The 19,524-nt window shown below is 38.9% G+C and overlaps 1 protein-coding gene across 8 annotated transcripts in view; it reads left to right on the forward strand.

Annotated features, from left to right (window-relative positions):
- The first annotated feature begins 2,274 nt into the window (after positions 1-2,274).
- Positions 2,275-19,524, forward strand: part of FCRL5 (Fc receptor like 5) — an 84,097-nt gene continuing 66,847 nt past the window's right edge. For 7 of the 8 annotated variants that reach the window (XR_011565271.1, XM_070784145.1, XM_019988640.2 and 4 more), the window contains exon 1: positions 2,275-2,434. Coding sequence is in view for 7 of the 8 variants with exons in the window: in XM_070784145.1 (XP_070640246.1) it covers positions 2,404-2,434 (31 nt within the window). In the remaining variant the exon portion in view is untranslated. The remainder of the gene's footprint in view (positions 2,435-19,524) is intronic. The other variant, XM_019988615.2, reaches the window with a different exon arrangement.

Here is a 19,524-nt window from a genome sequence, read left to right on the forward strand (position 1 = left end):
ATACTTTGGTCACCTGATGTGAAGAGCTGATTCATTGGAAAAGATCCTGATGCTGGGCAATATTGAAGGCAGGAGGAGAAGGGCATGACAGGGTGAGGTGATTGGGTGGTATCACCAACTCGATGCAAATGCCCCAGGAATTGGTGGTGGACAGGGAAGCCTGGCATGTTCAGTCCATGGTGTTGCAAAGAGTGAGACATGACTAAGCAACTGAACTGATTGACTGGCTTACTATATATTTACCTTTTTACTGAAATATTTTCTTTCATATATATATATATTATTTTTTTTTTTAAAGAAATTAAGCTTTCTTTTCTGTTTAAGTAAGTCCCTTTTTACACTGCTTGTAAAGCCAGTTTAGTGGTGAAAAGTCCTTTAGCCTGTGCTTCCCTCTCCTTCTATTCTAACTTTTCTGGGTAGAGTATTACTGGTTGGATTTTTTAAAAAATTCTTTTGTTTAAGCACTTTGAATATATCACTTCACTCCCTTCTGGCCTGCAAAATTTCTACTATATAATCTACTGATAATCTTATGAATGTTCCCTTGTATGTAACAAAATGCTTACTCTAGATGCTTTTAATATTTTCTCTTCATCGTTAACTTCTGCCATTTTAATATGAAATTAAATGGTCCCTTAAGGGATTCCTTGGTGGCTCAGATGGCAAAGAATCCACCTGCAATAAGGGAGACCTGGGTTCCATCCCTGGGTTGGGAAGATCCCCTGGAGAAGGGAACAGCCATCCACTACAATATTCTTTGAAGAAGGAAATGCCCACTCCAGTACTCTTGCCTGAAAAATTTCATGGACAGAGAAACCTAGTGGGCTACAGTTCATGGGGTCGCAAAGAGTCAGACTCTACTGAATGACTTCACACTCACTCACTCACAGTATTCTTGTCTGGAGAATTCCATGGACAGAGGAGCCTGGCAGGCTACAGTCAGTGGGATTGCAAAGAGTTAGACATGACTGAGCCACTTTCACTTTCACTTTAAGAAGACCAGAATACAGACCCAGAAAGAAAAGGTGGGGAAAACTATTTGAAAATAAGAAACTGGCATTCCTCATGGCAGGTAATGTCAGTATACCAGGATGAAAACCTGACTTTTAAAAAGTTATCGAAGCAATTCACATATACAGAAATTAAAAACAAACAAACAAACAAAACTGTATAGAAAGACATTGGAGAATGAAATGGCAACCCACTCCAGTATTCTTGCCTTGAAAATCCCATGGACAGAGGAGTCCATGGGGTCACAAAGAGTCAGACACAACTGAGCGACTAAGCATATAGCATGTATGCTTCTGCTGCTGCTGCTATGTCGCTTCAGTCGTGTCCGACTCTGTGCAACCCCATAGACGGCAGCCCACCAGGCTCCCCCGTCCCTGGGATTCTCCAGGCAAGAACACTGGAGTGGGTTGCCATTTCCTTCTCCAATGCATGAAAGTGAAAAGTGAAAGTGAAGTCACTCAGTCGTGTCTGAATCTTCGAGACCCCATGGACTGCAGCCTACCAGGCTCCTCTGTCCATGGGATTTTCCAGGCAAGAGTACTGGAGTGGGGTGCCATTGCCTTCTCAGGATAGCATGTATAGAAAGACATAAAATAAAATATCTTCTTCCATTCCATAGTTCTGAAAATATAACCACTATTTTAGGTTTATTTCCCAGGAAATAAGAAAGGATTCTTATATCAATTTATTTATACATGTACTCTATATTTTACATTTACCCCAATGTAATATTAGTATAAATACCAATCTACTCCCCACGTTTTTCTCTTCACATTGATCAAGGTTGTCTTGCTTTCTTACATGTACAAGCTTATCTCATTGTTAATGTCTTCATGGTGTGTCATTATTTAGATGTATCAGAATATTCTTAAGCAGTCCTATGTTTATTCTGGAGAAGGAAATGGCAACCCACTCCAGTATTCTTGCCTGGAGAATCCCAGGGACAGAGGAGCCTTGTAGGCTACAGTCCTTGGGGCCACAAGAGTCGGACACAACTTAGTGACTAAACCACCACCATGTTTATTCAGTCCTATAATATTTCTTCCAGTGTTCAGCTATTATGAATGATGTCATAATAAACATTATTTTAGAGCTATCTTCCATGCTTTCCTTAAGCGATTTTTCCAGCAATAGAAACGTGGTGTCAAAAACCCTAACATTTATTTTTATCACTTTGATCACAGGGCAGGAAACTTTGATTAGTAGTTAAAAATGGGAACTCCCACTTCCTTTTTTCTAGTTTACTAATGCATCCTCCTCTTTGAAAAAGCTATTTCACAGATGCCTATCTTCGGGCTAGGGTGATAGTGTACAACTTTGAGATCAACGACAAAAGCGCTATTCCTGAGAAAGCTTCTCTTTTGGCCTCTGCCTTGGGCAGACCAAGTCTTCATGCTGCTGTGGGTATCACTGCTGATCTTGGGTAAGTAGAAAAGCTCAACATGAGCCCTGGGTGGGGTTAGGACAGCATCTCTCTACCACAGACCTGGCTTTTTCGGGGGGCTCAGCCCCTTCTCAAAGATTCTTTCCTGACTCGAGAGATTATGTTCTCTGACTTCACCGTATAGCTCAGAGATTCTTACTTTGAGGCTGCAAGAGTGGTCAGAGCCTCAACTTTACAAAAAAAGGAAACCACAGTGACCACAGCACTAAGGGATTATTCATTTTTTTCTACAAAAAATACTACATCATGAAGTACAGCAAGAGTGTTCTGTTTGCTTGTTCATATGGTCTCATTCAGAGAAGACCTTACCTTTCTGTCTGTAAAGGAGGTGTGTTTATTCCTTATGTGACAATCCAAGGCTGTGGTGCTGGACATGAGAGGACAAGTTTTCTAAGACAAAAGATGTCTCCTTCTTTTGCACACAAATGCAAATGATATCAGTGATTGGCAGTTTAAGAGCACAAAGAAAGGGAGATGAAGACAGGGACTCACAGGGGGAAGTGAGCAAGGCAGGGGAAAAACCTAAGATGCTTGATATTTTTCTTTTCCCCTTCAGGTTTATTGAAGCATAATTGACAAATTAAAATTTTATGTATTTAAGATGTGTAAGATGTCTTGATACACATATATTATGCAATAATTACCACAATCAACTAGTTAGCATTCCTCTCACTTCACATAGTCACCTTGTGTGTGTGGTAAGAACACTCAGGATCAATTCTCTTAGCAAATTTCAACTTAACGTTATTATTAACTAGTCACCATACTCTACATTAGATCTCCAGTACTGCTTCATCTTACAACTGAAAGTTTGTTCCTTTGACCAACATGTCCTCAGTTCTCCTACAGCGTACTCACTGCTGGCAAACACCATTTTAGTCTCTGCTTTTGTGAGTTCAACTTTTTCAGATTGAACATGTAAGTGAGATCATGTAGTATTTGTCTTTCTCTGTCTGGCTTATTTCACTTAGCATAATGTCCTCCAGGTTTATCCATGTTGTTGCAATGTCAGGATTTCTTTCTTTCTTTAAAAGTTGAATAATATTCCATTGCATATATGTGTGTGTGTGTATACACATGCTACCTTTTATTTATCCATTAAACAAAAGACAGACACTTAGCTTGTTTCAATATTCTAGCTACTGTGAGTAATGTTGTAATGAATATGGGAGTGCAGGAATCTCATTGATATACTAATTTCATTTCCTTCAGATATATACCCAGAAGTGGGATTACTGGATCATATGATAATTTTACTTTTAATTTTTAAGGAACTTCCAGACTATTTCTGCATTATGACTGTGTGAATTATATTCTTGCCAACAATGTATAAGGTTCCTTTATCAACGCTTGTTATCTTTTGTCTATTTGATAATAGCCAATCTAATTAGTGTGAGGTGTTATCTCCTGGTTTTGATTTGTGTTTCTTTAATGTTTGAGTGGGGAAGGAAATGGCAACCCACTCCATGTTCTTGCCTAGAGAATCCCAGGGACAGAGGAGCCTGGTAGGCTGCCGTCTATGGGGTCGTGCAGAGTCAGACACGACTGAAGCGACGCAGCAGCAGCAATGTTTGAGCATCTTTTTATAAACTTTTGGAGATTTGTACATCTTGTATTGAGAATATCTATTCATATTCTTAACTATTTTTTAATCAGGTTATTTGTATTTTGCTGTTTATTTGTTAAAGTTCCTTAGACATTTTAACCCCTTATTGGATAGATGGTTTTCTTTTATTTTCTCCCATTTCATAGGTTACAATATTGTTGATTATTTCCTTTGTTTGCAAAATTTTTATTTTTGATGCACTCCCATTTGTTTTAGTTCTTGTTATTGTTGCCTATGCTTTTGGGGTCATATCCAAAACTCACGTACTAGGTCAATGCCAAGAAGCTTTCTCCATGTGTTCCCTTTTAGCAGTTTTACAGTTTCAGGTCATACATTTAAGTCATCTATTTCAAATTGATTTTTGTACATGATGAGATACAAGAATCCAATTTTATTTGTTTTCATGTGGAAATTCAGTTTTCACAGAGTGATTTATGGAAGGAACTCTTCTTTCCCCTTTGTGTGTTTTTGGTACAGATTTTGAAGATCAGTTCAGTTCAGTTCAGCTGCTCAGTTGCGTCTGACTTTTTGCCCATGAACCTCAGCACACCAGGCCTCCCTGTCCATCATCAACTCCCAGAGTTCACCCAAACTCATGTCCGTTGAGTCGGTGATGCTATCCAACCATCTCATCTATTCTTTGGATCTCTGAATTCAGATGCTTATATCTGAGGGTGGTGTTATCTGCATATCTGAGGTTGTTTATATTTCTCCTGGCAATCTTGATTCCAACTAGTGCTTTCTCCAGCCCAGTTTCTCATGATGTACTCTGCATATAAGTTAAATAATCAGGTTGACAGTATACAGCCTTGACGTACTCCTTTTCCTATTTAGAACTAGTCTGTTGGTCCATGTCCAGTTCTAACTGTTGCTTCCTGATCTGCATACAGGTTTCTCAAGAGGCAGGTCAGGTGGTCTGGTATTCCCATCTCTTTCAGAATTTTCCACAGTTAATTTTGAAGATCAGTTGACTATAAAAGTGTGCATTCATTTCTAGGCTCTCTGTTCTGATCCATTGATCTATATGTCTATTTTTATTTTAGTTTAGATTGTTTTTTATTGGAAAATAATTTTTCTACAATACTGTGTTCAGTTCAGTTCAGTCGTTCAGTCATGTCCGACTCTTTGTGACCCCATGAACTGCAGCACGCCAGCCCTCCCTGTCCATCACCAACTCCCGGAGTTCACTCAAACTCACGTCCATCGAGTCAGTGATGCCATTCAGCCATCTCACCTATGTCGTCCCCTTGTCCTCCTGCCCCCAATCCCTCCCAGCATCAGGGTCTTTTCCAATGAGTCAACTCTTCGCATGAGGTGGCCAAAGTATTGGAGTTTCAGCTTTAGCATCATTCCTTCCAAAGAACACCCAGGACTTATCTCCTTTAGAATGGACTGGTTGGATCTCCTTGTAGTCCAAGGGACTCTCAAGAGTCTTCTCCAACACCACAGTTCAAAAGCATCAATTCTTCGGCACTCAGCCTTCTTCACAGTCTAACTCTCACATCCATACATGACCACTGGAAAAACCATAGCCTTGACTAGATGGACCTTTGTTGGCAAAGTAATGTCTCTGCTTTTGAATATGTTATCTAGGTTGGTCATAACTTTCCTTCCAAGGAGTAGGCATCTTTTAATTTCATGGCTGCAATCACCATCTGCAGTGATTTTGAAGCCCCAAAAAATAAAGTCTGACACTGGTTCCACTGTTCCCCCATCTATTTCCCATGAAGTGATGGGACCAGATGCCATTTTAGTTTTCTGAACGTTAAGCTTTAAGCCAACTTTTTCACTCTCCACTTTCACTTTCATCAAGAAGATTTTTAGTTCTTCTTCACTTTCTGCCATAAGGGTGGTGTCATCTGCATATCTGAGGTTACTGATATTTTTTCGGGCAATCTGGATTCCAGCTTGTGCTTCTTTGAGCCCAGCGTTTCTCATGATGTACTCTGCATAGAAGTTAAATAAGCAGGGTGACAATATATAGCTTTGACGTACTCCTTTTCCTATTTGGAACCAGTCTGTTGTTCCATGTCCAGTTCTAACTGTTGCTTCCTGACCTGCATATAAGTTTCTCAAGAGGCAGGTCAGGTGGTCTGGTATTCCCATCTCTTGAAGAATTTTCCACAGTTTCTTGTGATCGACATAGTCAAAGGCTTTGGCATAGTCAATAAAGCAGAAATAGATGTTTTTATGAAACTCTCTTGCTTTTTCAATTATCCAGTGGATGTTGGCAATTTGATCTCTGGTTCCTCTGCCTTTTCTAAAACCAGCTTGAACATCAGGAAGTCCACGGTTCATGTATTGTTGAAGACTGGCTTGGAGAATTTTGAGCATTACTTTACTAGCGTGTTTGATTAGTGCAATTGTGCAGTAGTTTGAGCCTTCTTTGGCATTGCCTTTCTTTGGGATTGGAATGAAAACTGACTTTTTCCAGTCCTGTGGCCAAGGCTGAGTTTTCCAAATTTGTTGGCATATTGAGTGCAGCACTTTCACAGCATCATCTTTCAGGATTTGAAATAGCTCAACTGGAATTCCATCACCTCCACTAGCTTTGTTTGTAGCAATGCTTTCTAAGGCCCACTTGACTTCACATTCCAGGATGTCTGGCTCTAGGTCAGTGATCACACCATCGTGATTATCTAGGTCATGAAGATCTTTTTTGTACAGTCCTTCTGTGTATTCTTTTTGTACAGTTCTTCTGTGTATTCTTGCAATGTTGTGTTGGCCTCTGCCATATATCAACATGAATAGTTTTGATTATTACCACAGCTTTGTAATAGTTAGAAGTCAGAAATTGTATTTTCCAGTTTTGTTCTTCTGGCTCAAGATAGTTTTGACTTTTGGAGGGTCCTTTGTATCTGAAAAATCTATTCAGATTTTTTCTTTGTGATTGCTATGGGACCTATATAAAATATAAGAATTTAAATTAATAAATTTATTTAAATCAAGTATTAAAACTCTATCCTTTAATTATCCCCCATTTTATTATAGATATCACAATTTACATACTTTTACATTGTGTATACATTAACAATTTATTGTAGCTATAGTTAATTTTTAGCACTTTTGTCTTTTTAAACTTTTTGCTAGAGTTAAAAGTGTTTTACATACCACTATATAGGATTTTATGAATGTTTATTTCCCCTCAAACTTCATATATTAAAATTTTGACACTGAAAGTGATAGTATTAGGAGATGGAGGGGCCTTTGGGAGATGAGTATGTCATGAGGAGACAACCATCATAAAACAGATTAGTGCCCTTATAAAAGAGGTCAAAGAGAGTCCTGTTATGCTTCTTCCATGTGAGATTATAGTGAGAAAGTGGCTGTCTATGATGAAGTGGACTGTGCCAGAGAGAGTCAGCCAGAGTTACTAATCTCCAGAACTTTGAGAAATAAATTTGTGTTGTTTATAGGTTACCCAGTACAGCACTTTTGTCATAACAAATTGTATAGACTAAGACACAGTATTTAACATATTCTGAATTTGATTATACTCAGTTCAGTTCAGTTCAGTTCAGTTGCTCAGTCGTGTCCAACTCTTTGCGACCCCATGAATTGCAGCACACCAGGCCTCCCTGTCCATCACCAACTCCCGGAGTTCACTCAAACTCACCTCCTCTTCCTCAATTCATGATGGAGGTATATCCTAATAAACTCATTATAAGTAGAAAATATCATAAGTCTAAAATGCATTTAATACACTCAGCCTATCAAATATTATAGCCTAACCTAGACTGCTTTAAACATGCTCAGGACACTACCTTAGCTGATAGTTGGGTAAAATCAGCTAACACAAAGCCTATTTTATAATAGAATGTTGAATAATTCATGTAATTTACTGAATACTGCACTGAAAGTGAAAAATACAATAACTGCATAGATACAGAATTGTTGTAAGTGTGTCTGTTGTTTATCCCTGTGACTATGTGGCTGACTGGGAGCACTGGCACACTGCTGCTGTCCAGCATCGCAAGAGAGTAACATACTGTGTGTTGCTGGCCCAAGAAAAGATCAAAATTCAAAGTCTGGCTTCTACCAAATGCATATTGCTTTTGCACCATCACAAAGTTGAAAAATCATAGGTCAAACCATCTGAATATTCACCTTTACTAGTGAGTTTTACAATTTCATGTGTTTTCAAGTTGCTGTTGCTGCTGCTAAGTCACTTCAGTTGTGTCCGACTCTGTGCGACCCCCTAGATGGCAGCCCACCAGACTCCCCCATCCCTGGGATTCTCCAGGCAAGAGTACTGGAGTGGGGTGCCATTGCCTTCTCCAAGATCATAATCTGCATATCCATAATTCAATACACTAACTCTGTCTTCTCAAAACGTAGGGATCAAGCTTCATTAAAATAATGCTGGATCATTACTCACATTCTCCACCAAAAAACAAACAAAAAACTGATAAAGCTGGTACTCATTATAACAAAGTCCTGAAGAAATATGTCCAGTACCCAGAGTATCTGCATTATATTGCCTAAAATATCCAGTTTATAACAGAAATATTAGGCATGCATAGAAATAGGAGTTGGAACTGTATAGTGGGGATAAAGGGCATTTGAAAAATGACCAGTAAAATTACCCTAGTAAAATTAGGTGATATCTCAGCAAAAAAATGGGGAGGCCAAAAGGCAGAGGGAAACATTCAAGGTGTGCTAAGAAAAAAACCTATCAACCAAGAAGTCCATCTTGACCAAAACTACCTTCTGAAAGATAGAGACAAAACAAAGATGCTCTCAAATCAATAACAACTGAAAAAATATATTAATAGACAATTGCCTCACAGGAATTACAGGACGAGTTCTTTAGCTTGAATACCAGGGATTCCAGAAAGTGGTTCATATTAATGTTAACAAAGAAAAACACCTGTATATTTAATGCCATAAGAATAAAAGGCAGAAGTAATACAATTTTCTTTCAATTGATGTGAAAGGAACTATGTAAAAAAGTTCCTTTTTAAATATGTGTGTCATGTGTTAGTACACTACAATATATAGCAATGTGATACCCATGTTAGGACATTTGCCATTCAAAAGCACAAGTGTAAGAGTAAACTGTACTGAGCAAAGGAAATGACCACAGATGGTACACAAGTGTACCAAAATATTTGAGAGGATTATATCATTAATATAATCTGCATGACAATAATAAAAAAAGGGAAAAGAATAAAGCTTTATATGAATGCTTTCTTGTATCCCTGGAATTAAGCTATGATAATATGTAATCAATGCATATATTTTTAAAGAGGAACCTCTAAATTTTTTAAAAATATCTAATGGAGAAGCCATTTAGAAATGAAAGTACTAGAATATATTCATTTAATGAAAAATAAATTTATAAAGGACTAAGAGAAGGCAATGGCACCCCACTCCAGTACTCTTGCCTGGAAAATCCCATGGATGGAGGAGCCTGGGGGGCTGCAGTCCATGGGGTCACTAAGAGTCAGACACGACTGAGCGACTTCACTTTCTTTTTTCACTTTCATGCATTGGAGAAGGAAATGGCAACCCACTCCAGTGTTCTTGCCTGGAGAATCCCAGGGACGGGGGAGCCTGGTGGGCTACCGTCTATGGGGTCGCACAGAGTCGGATACTACTGAAGTAACTTAGCATAGCATAAGAATTAAAAGTGTTAGTTGCTCAGTCATGTCCAACTCTTTGCAACCCCATGGACAATAGCCTACCAGGCTCCTCTGTCCATGGGTTTCTCCAGGCAAGAATACTGGAGTGAGTAGCCATTCCCTTCTCCAGGGGATCTTCCCTACCCAGTGATTGAACCTGGGTTTACTGTATTGCAGGCAGATTCTTTACCTTCTGGAAGAGTTAAAAATTTAAGAGCTGTAAAACACAAAAGGCAAATGCCAGGTGTATTGCATCTATGTCAATAATACTAAGAGTGAATGAATGATATGGTCCAAACAGGAGGAAGAGAGTTTCACCTCATATGAAATAGACAAACCCTGATCTAAGTATGTACTATGTAGAAGAAGTAGACTGTATTTTTTATTATATTTTTAATTTAATTTTATTTATTTATTCATTTATTTTCAGCTGTGCTGTCTCTTTATTGCTGAGCATGGGCTTTTTTCTAGTTGGGATGCTTGGTCTTCTCATTTGCAGTGGCTTCTCCTGTTGTGGAGCACAGGCTCTAGAACACTGGCTCATTAGTTGCATAGCATGTCCTTAGTTGCCCTGAGGCATGTGGAATCTTCCTGGACCAGGGATCAAATCTGTGTCCTGTGCTCTGGCAGGCAGATTCTTAACCACCAGGCCACCAGGGAAGTCTAGAAAGCACACTTTAGATGAAAGATACTGAGTGAAAGTCCAACTGTGTGATAGATATACATGTGAATGACACCAACATGAAAAGAGGTTGTATAAACATTGTGCAAAATGCACTTGAAAACAAAAATTATTAATAGAGATATTGAGGGATATTATATGGTTCCCAAAGTCTCAAATGTTATGGCTTGCATCTGAAGTGAAACCTAAAAAAAAGGTGTAGCCTTTTTCATGCCTCTGTTAGCAAGTGAGAGAGACTGAAAATCAGTACCATGTCTATTGACCTTCACAGACGTTAAAGATGACTCACCAAACCTGATTTGAGGAGGAAAGGAAATAATAAAATTTAAAGTAGGGATGAATGAAATGGGGAGTGAAAAAATCATAGAGAAAAACCAGTGAAACCAAAAGTGAGTTTTATAGAAAAATTAACAAAATTGACAAATCTTAAGCAAGGTTGATCTAGGAAAAAGAGGGAATATTCAAATGTATACAGTCAGGAAGACTGAGGGATATTACTACAGACATTGCATAAATAGAAAAGGACTATGAAAGAATTCAGTGAACAAGTATATGCCAAAAGCTAAGACGACTTACATGAGACACATAATTTCCCTGAAGGAAACAAATTATTGAAACTATGAAACTAAAACAAAAATAAATAAACCATAAAACCCCAAATCAAAACAGAACTACAAAAAGTGAAGTGCTTGAGGGACTTCCCTGGTGGTTCAGTGGTTAAGAATCCCTGTTCCAGTGTAAGAGAGTTCCCTTTTCTCCACACCCTCTCCAGCATTTATTGCTTGTAGACTTTTGGATTGCAGCCATTCTGACTGGCGTGAAATGGTACCTCATAGTGGTTTTGATTTGCATTTCTGTGATAATGAGTGATGTTGAGCATCTTTTCATGTGTTTGTTAGCCATCTGTATGTCTTCTTTGGAGAAATGTCTATTTAGTTCTTTGGCCCATTTTTTGATTGGGTCATTTATTTTTCTGGAGTTGAGCTGTAGGAGTTGTTTGTATATTTTTGAGATTAGTTGTTTGTCTGTTGCTTCATTTGCTATTATTTTCTCCCATTCTGAAGGCTGTCTTTTCACCTTGCTAATAGTTTCCTTAGTTGTGCAGAAGCTTTTAAGTTTAATTAGGTCCCATTTGTTTATTTTTGCTTTTATTTCCAATATTCTGGGAGGTGGGTCATAGAGGATCCTGCTGTGATGTATGTCGGAGAGTGTTTTGCCTATGTTCTCCTCTAGGAGTTTTATAGTTTCTGATCTTATGTTTAGATCTTTAATCCATTTTGAGTTTATTTTTGTGTATGGTGTCAGAAAGTGTTCTAGTTTCATTCTTTTACACGTGGTTGACCAGTTTTCCCAGCACCACTTGTTAAAGAGATTGTCTTTAATCCATTGTATATTCTTGCCTCCTTTGTCAAAGATAAGGTGTCCATATGTGCGTGGATTTATCTCTGGGCCTTCTATTTTGTTCCATTGATCTATATTTCTGTCTTTGTGCCAGTACCATACTGTCTTGATAACTGTGGCTTTGTAATAGAGCCTGAAGTCAGGTAGGTTGATTCCTCCAGTTCCATTCTTCTTTCTCAAGATAGCTTTGGCTATTCGAGGTTTTTTGTATTTCCATACAAATTGTGAAATTATTTGTTCTAGCTCTGTGAAGAATACCGTTGGTAGCTTGATAGGGATTGCATTGAATCTATAAATTGCTTTGGGTAGTATACTCATTTTCACTATATTGATTCTTCCAATCCATGAACATGGTATATTTCTCCATCTATTAGTGTCCTCTTTGATTTCTTTCACCAGTGTTTTATAGTTTTCTATATATAGGTCTTTATTTTCCTTAGGTAGATATATTCCTAAGTATTTTATTCTTTCCATTGCAATGGTGAATGGAATTGTTTCCTTAATTTCTCTTTCAATTTTCTCATTATTAGTGTATAGGAATGCAAGGGATTTCTGTGTGTTGATTTTATATCCTGCAACTTTACTATGGAGAACAGTGTGGAGATTCCTTAAAAAACTGGAAATAGAACTGCCTTATGATCCAGCAATCCCACTGCTGGGCATACACACTGAGGAAACCAGAAGGGAAAGAGACACGTGTACCCCAATGTTCATCGCAGCACTGTTTATAATAGCCAGGACATGGAAGCAACCTAGATGCCCATCAGCAGATGAATGGATAAGAAAGCTGTGGTACATATACACAATGGAGTATTACTCAGCCATTAAAAAGAATACATTTGAATCAGTTCTAATGAGATGGATGAAACTGGAATCTATTATACAGAATGAAGTAAGCCAGAAAGAAAAACACCAATACAGTATACTAACGCATATATATGGAATTTAGAAAGATGGTAACAATAACCCTGTGTACGAGACAGCAAAAGAGACACCGATATATAGATCAGTCTTATGGACTCTGTGGGAGAGGGAGAGGGTGGGGAGATTTGGGAGAATAGCATTGAAACATGTATAATATCATGTATGAAACGAGTCGCCAGTCCAGGTTCGATGCACGGTACTGGATGCTTGGGGCTGGTGCACTGGGACGACCCAGAGGGAGGGTAGGGAAGGAAGGAGGGAGGAGGGAGGAGGGTTCAGGATGGGGAACGCGGGTATACCTGTGGCGGATTCATTTCTATATTTGGCAAAACTAATACAATATTGTAAAGTTTAAAAATAAAATAAAATTAAAAAAAAAAAAAAAAAAAAAAGAATCCCTGTTCCAATGCAGGGGATAGGGCTTGGATCCCTGTTTGGGGAACTGTGATGCCAATGCCTCAGGGCAACCAAGCCTGTGCACCACAACTAACACCTGATGCAGCCAAATAAGTATAAAAATATATTTTTAAAAGGTGAAGTGTCTGAATTATTAAACCAGAAAACACCCATAAAATAAACCCAGACTGTACCTCTGAGTAGATAACGTCTATACAAAGTTCTTCAAAAGTTTTCAACAATATATGTTACTGTTGTTCACAAAGTCTTCTCAAAGGAGACAATCAGTTCAGTTCAGTTCAGTCGCTCAGTCGTGTCCGACTCTTTGTGAACCCATGAATCGCAGCACGCCAGGCCTCCCTGTCCATCACCAACTCCCGGAGTTCACCCAGACTCACACCCATCGAGTCAGTGATGCCATCCAGCCATCTCAACCTCTGTTGTCCCCTTCTCCTCCTGCCCTCAATCCCTCCCAGCATCAGAGTCTTTTCCAATGAGTCAACTCTTCGCATGAGGTGGCCAAAGTACTGGAGTTTCAGCGTTAGCATCATTCCTTCCAAAGAAATCCCAGAGCTGATCTCCTTCAGAATGGACTGGTTGGATCTCCTTGCAGTCCAAGGGACTCTCAAGAGTCTTCTCCAACACCACAGTTCAAAGGCATCAATTCTTCGGCACTCAGCCTTCTTCACAGTCCAACTCTCATATCCATACATGACCACAGGAAAAACAATAGCCTTGACTAGATGGACCTTTGTTGGCAAAGTAATGTCTCTGCTTTTGAATATGCTATCTAGGTTATACTTCACACTTATTTTGTGAGACTGTTACTACTGTAATATGAAAAGTGAAAAGTTAACTACCAAAACAAACAAACAAAAACTCAACCCTCAGAAAACAAAAACTATACACCTGAGACTTTCCTGGTGGTCCCATGGCTAAGACTCTGAACTCCCAACGCAGGGGGCCTGGGTTCAATACCTGGTCAGGGAATGAGATCCCACATGCCACAACTAAGAGTCCACAAGCTGCAACTGAGGGTTCTTCTCAAATATGGGTTCTTCATGACCTTTGACCCTCTTTTTAACACTGTTAAAGGCTTCTCTCCAATGTGAGTCCTTTCATGGATTCAAAGAGACTTGCAGTTTCTGAATGGTTTCTCACAGTGTTTATATTGATAGGGTTTCTCTCTGGTGTGAAATCTTTCATGTGATTGAAAGCTTTTATGACTGCAAAAAGTTTTTTCACATTGTTTACATAGGATTTCTCTCCAGTGTGACTCCTTTCATGGAATCAAAGAGAAATGTGGTATCTGTATGCTTTCTCACAGTGTTTACATTGAGAAGACATGGGAAACAGCATTTTGTACCTAGGAAGCTCACGATATATAAGGATCTTTATTCTACAAGGACAATGTACAAGATATATCTATGCAGCAAGATCTCATGTAAACAATTGTTCAAGCAAAAGTTACCAATGATGGTAAAAGTGGATAGTAAGCTATATGCCAAGTCGTTGGTAATGACTTCATGAAACAGAGGGACAGTAAGAGCTGGAGGGGGCAGGGATGGAGTGCAGGAAAATGTAATAAAAAGGGACCTCATAGTTGGAAGCTGCATGGAATACTCCAGAAATGGGAAGACGTCCTAGTGTGGCACCAAAACAGAGGAGCAGAATAGGGTAATGGCTAGGAGCATATGCTTTGGAATCAAACAAGATGAGTTCAAATAAATGGGTTAAAAATTATATTCTGCCCCTCAGTTCAGTTCAGTTCAGTTCACTCAGTCGTGTCTGACTTTGTGATCCCGTGGACTGCAGCATGCCAGACCTCCCTGTCCATCACCACTTCCCCCGGTTTGCTCAAACTCATGTCCATTGAGTCAGTGATGCCATCCAACCATTTTATCCTCTGTTGTCCCCTTGTCTTCCTGACTTCAATCTTTTCCAGCATCAGGGTCTTTTCAAAAGTCAGTTCTTCTCATCAGGTGGCCAAACTATTGGAGTTTCACTTCAGCATCAGTCCTTCCAATGAATGTTCAGGATGGATTTCCTTTAGGAAGGACTGGTTGGATCTCCTTGCTGTCTAAAGGACTCTCAAGAATCTTCTCCAACACCACAGTTTAAAAGCATCAATTCTTCACTGCTCAGCTTTCTTTATGTCCAACTCTCACATCCATACATGACTACTGGGAAAATTATAGCTTTGACTAGATAGACCTTTGTTGGCAGAGTAATATCTCTGCTTTTTAATATGCTGTCGAAGTTGGTCATAACATTTATTCCAAGGAGCAAATGTCTTTTAATTTCATGGCTGCAATCACCATCTGCAGTGATTTTGGAGCCCTCAAAAATAAAGTCTTTCCCTGTTTCCCCATCTATTTGCCATGAAGTGATAGGGCCAGATGCCATGATCTTAGTTTCCTGAATGTTGAGTTTTAAGCCAACTTTTTCACTCTCTTCTTTCACTTTCATCAAGAGGCTCTTTAGTTATACTTCACTTTCTGCCATAAGGGTAGTGTCATCTGCATATCTGAGGTTATTGATATTTCTCCTGGCAATCTTGATTCCAGCTTGTACTTTTTCCAGCCCAGTGTTTCTCATGACGTACTCTACATGTTAGTTAAATAAGCAGGGTGACAATATACAGCCTTGACGTACTCCTTTTCCAACTTGGAACCAGTCTGTTGTTCCATGTCCAGTTCTAACTGTTGCTTCTTGACCTGCATACAGGTTTCTCAGGAGGCAGGTCAGGTGGTCTGGTATTCCCATCTCTTTCAGAATTTTCCACAGTTTGTTGTGATCCACACAGTCAAAGGCTTTAGTATAGTCAATAAAGCAGCTATTTTTTCTGGAACTTTCTTGCTTTTTTGATGATCCAGCGGATGTTGGCAATTTGATCTCTGGTTCCTCTGCCTTTTCTAAATCCAGCTTGAACATCTGGAAGTTCACAGTTCGCATACTGTTTAAGCCTGGCTTGGAGAATTTTGAGCATCATTTTGCTAGAGTGTGAGATGAGTGCAATTGTGCGGTAGTTTGAACATTCTTTGGCATTGACTTTTTTGGGGATTGGAATGAAAACTGAGTTTTTCCAGTCCTGTGGCCACTGCTGAGTTTTCCAAATATGCTAGCATATAGAGTGCAGCACTTAGCAGCAGCATCTTTTAGGATTTGAAATAGCTCAACTAGAATTCCATCACCTCCATTAGCTTTGTTCATAATGATGCTTCCTAAGGCCCACTTGACTTCACATTCCAGGGTGTGTGGCTCTAGGCGAGTGATCACCCCATTGTGATTACTGGGTTGTGATGATCTTTTTTGTATAGTTTTTCTGTGTATGCTTGCCACCTCTTCTTAATATCTTCTGCTTCCATTAGGTCCATACCATTTCTATCTTTTATTGTGCCCATCTTTGGATGAAATATTCCCTTGGTATCTCTAATTTTCTTGAAAATATCTATAGTCTTTCCCATTCTGTTGTTTTCTCTATTTCATTGCATTGATCACTGAGGAAGGCTTTCTTTTTTTTTTTTAATTTTATTTTATTTTTAAACTTTACAATATTGTATTAGTTTTGCCAAATATTGAAATGAATCCACCACAGCTTTCTTATCTCTCCTTGCTATTCTTTGGAACTCTCCATTCAGATGGGTATATGCTTCCTTTTCTCCTTTGCCTTTCACTTCTCTTCTTTTCACAGACATTTGTAAAGCTTCCTCAGACAAACATTTTGCCTTTTTGCATTTCTCTTTCTTGGGGATGGTCTTGATCACTGCCTCCTGTACAATGTCATGAATCTCCATCCTTAGTTCTTCAAGCACTCTATCAGATCTAGTCCCTTGAGTCTATTTGTCACTTCCACTGTACAACTGTCAGGGGTTTGATTTAGGTTATACATGAATGGTCTAGTGGTTTTCCCTACTTTCTTCAATTAAAGGTTGAATTTGGCAATAAGGAGTTCACGATTTGAGCCATAGTTAGCTCCTGGTCTTATTTTTGCTGGCTGTATAGAGCTTCTCCATCTTTGGCTGCAAAGAATATAATCAATCTGATTTTAGTATTGACCATTTGGTGATGTCCATGTGTAGAGTCTTCTGCCCCTACCAGCTATCAAACAGTTTTTAATCTGTAAAATGGGGATAATCATAGAATTTTCCTCATAGGGGTAGTGACAAAATTACATGAAATAACATAGGTGAATATCTACCATATAGAATACACTCAAAAAAGTATTTGTTGTTGTTGTTTGTCATTCAGTTGCTAAGTTGCATTCAACTCTTGTGACCCCATGGACAGTAGCACACCAGGCTCCTCTGTCCACTGTCTCCCACAGTTTGTTCAAACTCATATCCATGCTTTGACTATATGGACCTTTGTTGGCATAGTGACATCTCTGCTAGCCTAAACAGTTTCTTGTCTGTAAAATGAGGATGATCATCAAACTTTCCTCATATGGATAGTGAATAGATTACATGGAATGATATAGGTTGCATATCTACTATATAGAATACACTCAGAAAAACAATCACTACTTATAGAACAATACAAAATCCATGGTGTCAAGGTTTTCAGAAAATGGCAAATAATCCATTGTTCTGATTATAACACTTAGGTTTGGATTACTTCTCCATTAGCCCCATGTGGACAGAAATAATATCCCTTTTGCTCACTGCTGGATTTCCATTGCCTTGTCCAGTTCCTAGATATGGTTAGACAAATTCCACAAATTCCTGTTGAATGAACGACTCAAGTCTGTTCCTCATTGGAATGTGTAATTAATGTACAAACCTGTCAGTTTTGCCTTCTCTGCCTCTTGATTCCCCCTTTCTCAAACCTGTATCCTCTCAAACCAGAATTGAAAGAGAGACATGTACCCCAGTGTTAATTGCAGCACTGTTTACAATACCCAGGATATGGAGGCAACATAGATGCCCATCAGCAGATGGATGGATAAGAAGTTGTGGTCCATATACACAATGGAATATTACTCAGCTATAAAAAGGAACCCTTTAGAGTCAGTTTTAATGAAGTGGATGAAATTGGAGCTTATTATACAGAGTGAAGTAAGTCAGAAAGAGAAAGACAAATACTGTATTTTAATGCATATGTATGGAATTTAGAAAGACAGTACCAGCAATACTATGTGCAGGGCAACAAAGGAGGCACAGATGGAGAAGAAAGGAGAACAGATTTTTGGATTCAGTGGGAGAAGGTGAGGGTGGGATGATTTGAGAGAATAACACTGAAACATCTACATTACCATATGTAAAATAGATGACCAGTGCAAGTTCGATGCATGAAACAGGGTACCCAAAGGCAGTGCTCTGGGACAACCCAGAGGAATAGGGAAGGGAGGGAGGGGTTCAGGATGTAGGGACCACAGGTACCTGTGGCCAACTCATGTTGATATATGGCAAAAACCAGCAAAAACCATCACAATATTGTAAAGTAGTTATCCTTCAATTAAAATAATTTAAAAAACCCATATCCTCTCAAGGAGAGATACTTACTGATCTAGTACTTCTAATTAATTCATTGTTCAATAATCATTTATGAAACAGGTCTGATGAGTTAGGCACTGTTATAAATTCTGTGTGATGTATGGTGAAAATAAGAAGTCCCCGCTGTCATGCAGATTCTATTGTAGAGAAGGGAAAGTGAACAAACAAACAAGATGATTTCAGATAAATACTCTGAAGAAAATTAAGTATCATTATATCTTGCTCTGCCTTCTCTCCAGTCCTTCTGCTTTACCTCTTCCAGAGTGCTCCAACGAAGATACAATTTTTAATCTTGTCACTCCTCCTCTTGAAACGTTTCCATGGTTCCCTGTTACTTTTATGATGAAACTATAGCTGCTTACCTCTCATAACTTAGACCCTGTCTGCTTGTCCAATCTGATTTCCCTTAAATTCTCTACCTTCCAGAACCACTCTCCTACCCAGATGAACACCCAGTGCTATTTCTTCACATCTGGGGCCTTTCTGTCTCGACTGACCTCCCCATCATCTCTTCCCACACAGAAACACCTTTCCCTGGCTGACTCCTATGTTCTCATCCAGTTTTCTCAAGCATCACTTCCTTTGCTACACACTCGCTCCCACACACAGACCCTCCATATTGGGATGGGTGGCCCTTCTGCCTTTATGATGCCCCCATGTGTATTTTTAGTATTTACACCCTGTATTATAATACTTATTCTTCAGGTTTCTGTTTACCACCCACCCCGCCCAATTAACTTCTTGCTACCAGATACTATTTTTTAAATTCATCTTAATAGTCCAAGCACAATGACCAGTATATATATATATAGACATTTGTTAAATGACTGTTATATTTTTAAAATAAATTCTAACAAAAAAATAATAAGTGAATGGGAAAAAAGCAAGCATTACTTTTGAAAAGCCAAAGAATCTCTGCTCTGTGCTCATCTCTGACTCTT

This window comes from Bos indicus, chromosome 3 (assembly GCF_029378745.1).
Source record: "Bos indicus isolate NIAB-ARS_2022 breed Sahiwal x Tharparkar chromosome 3, NIAB-ARS_B.indTharparkar_mat_pri_1.0, whole genome shotgun sequence".
Taxonomy (NCBI): Eukaryota; Metazoa; Chordata; class Mammalia; order Artiodactyla; family Bovidae; genus Bos; species Bos indicus.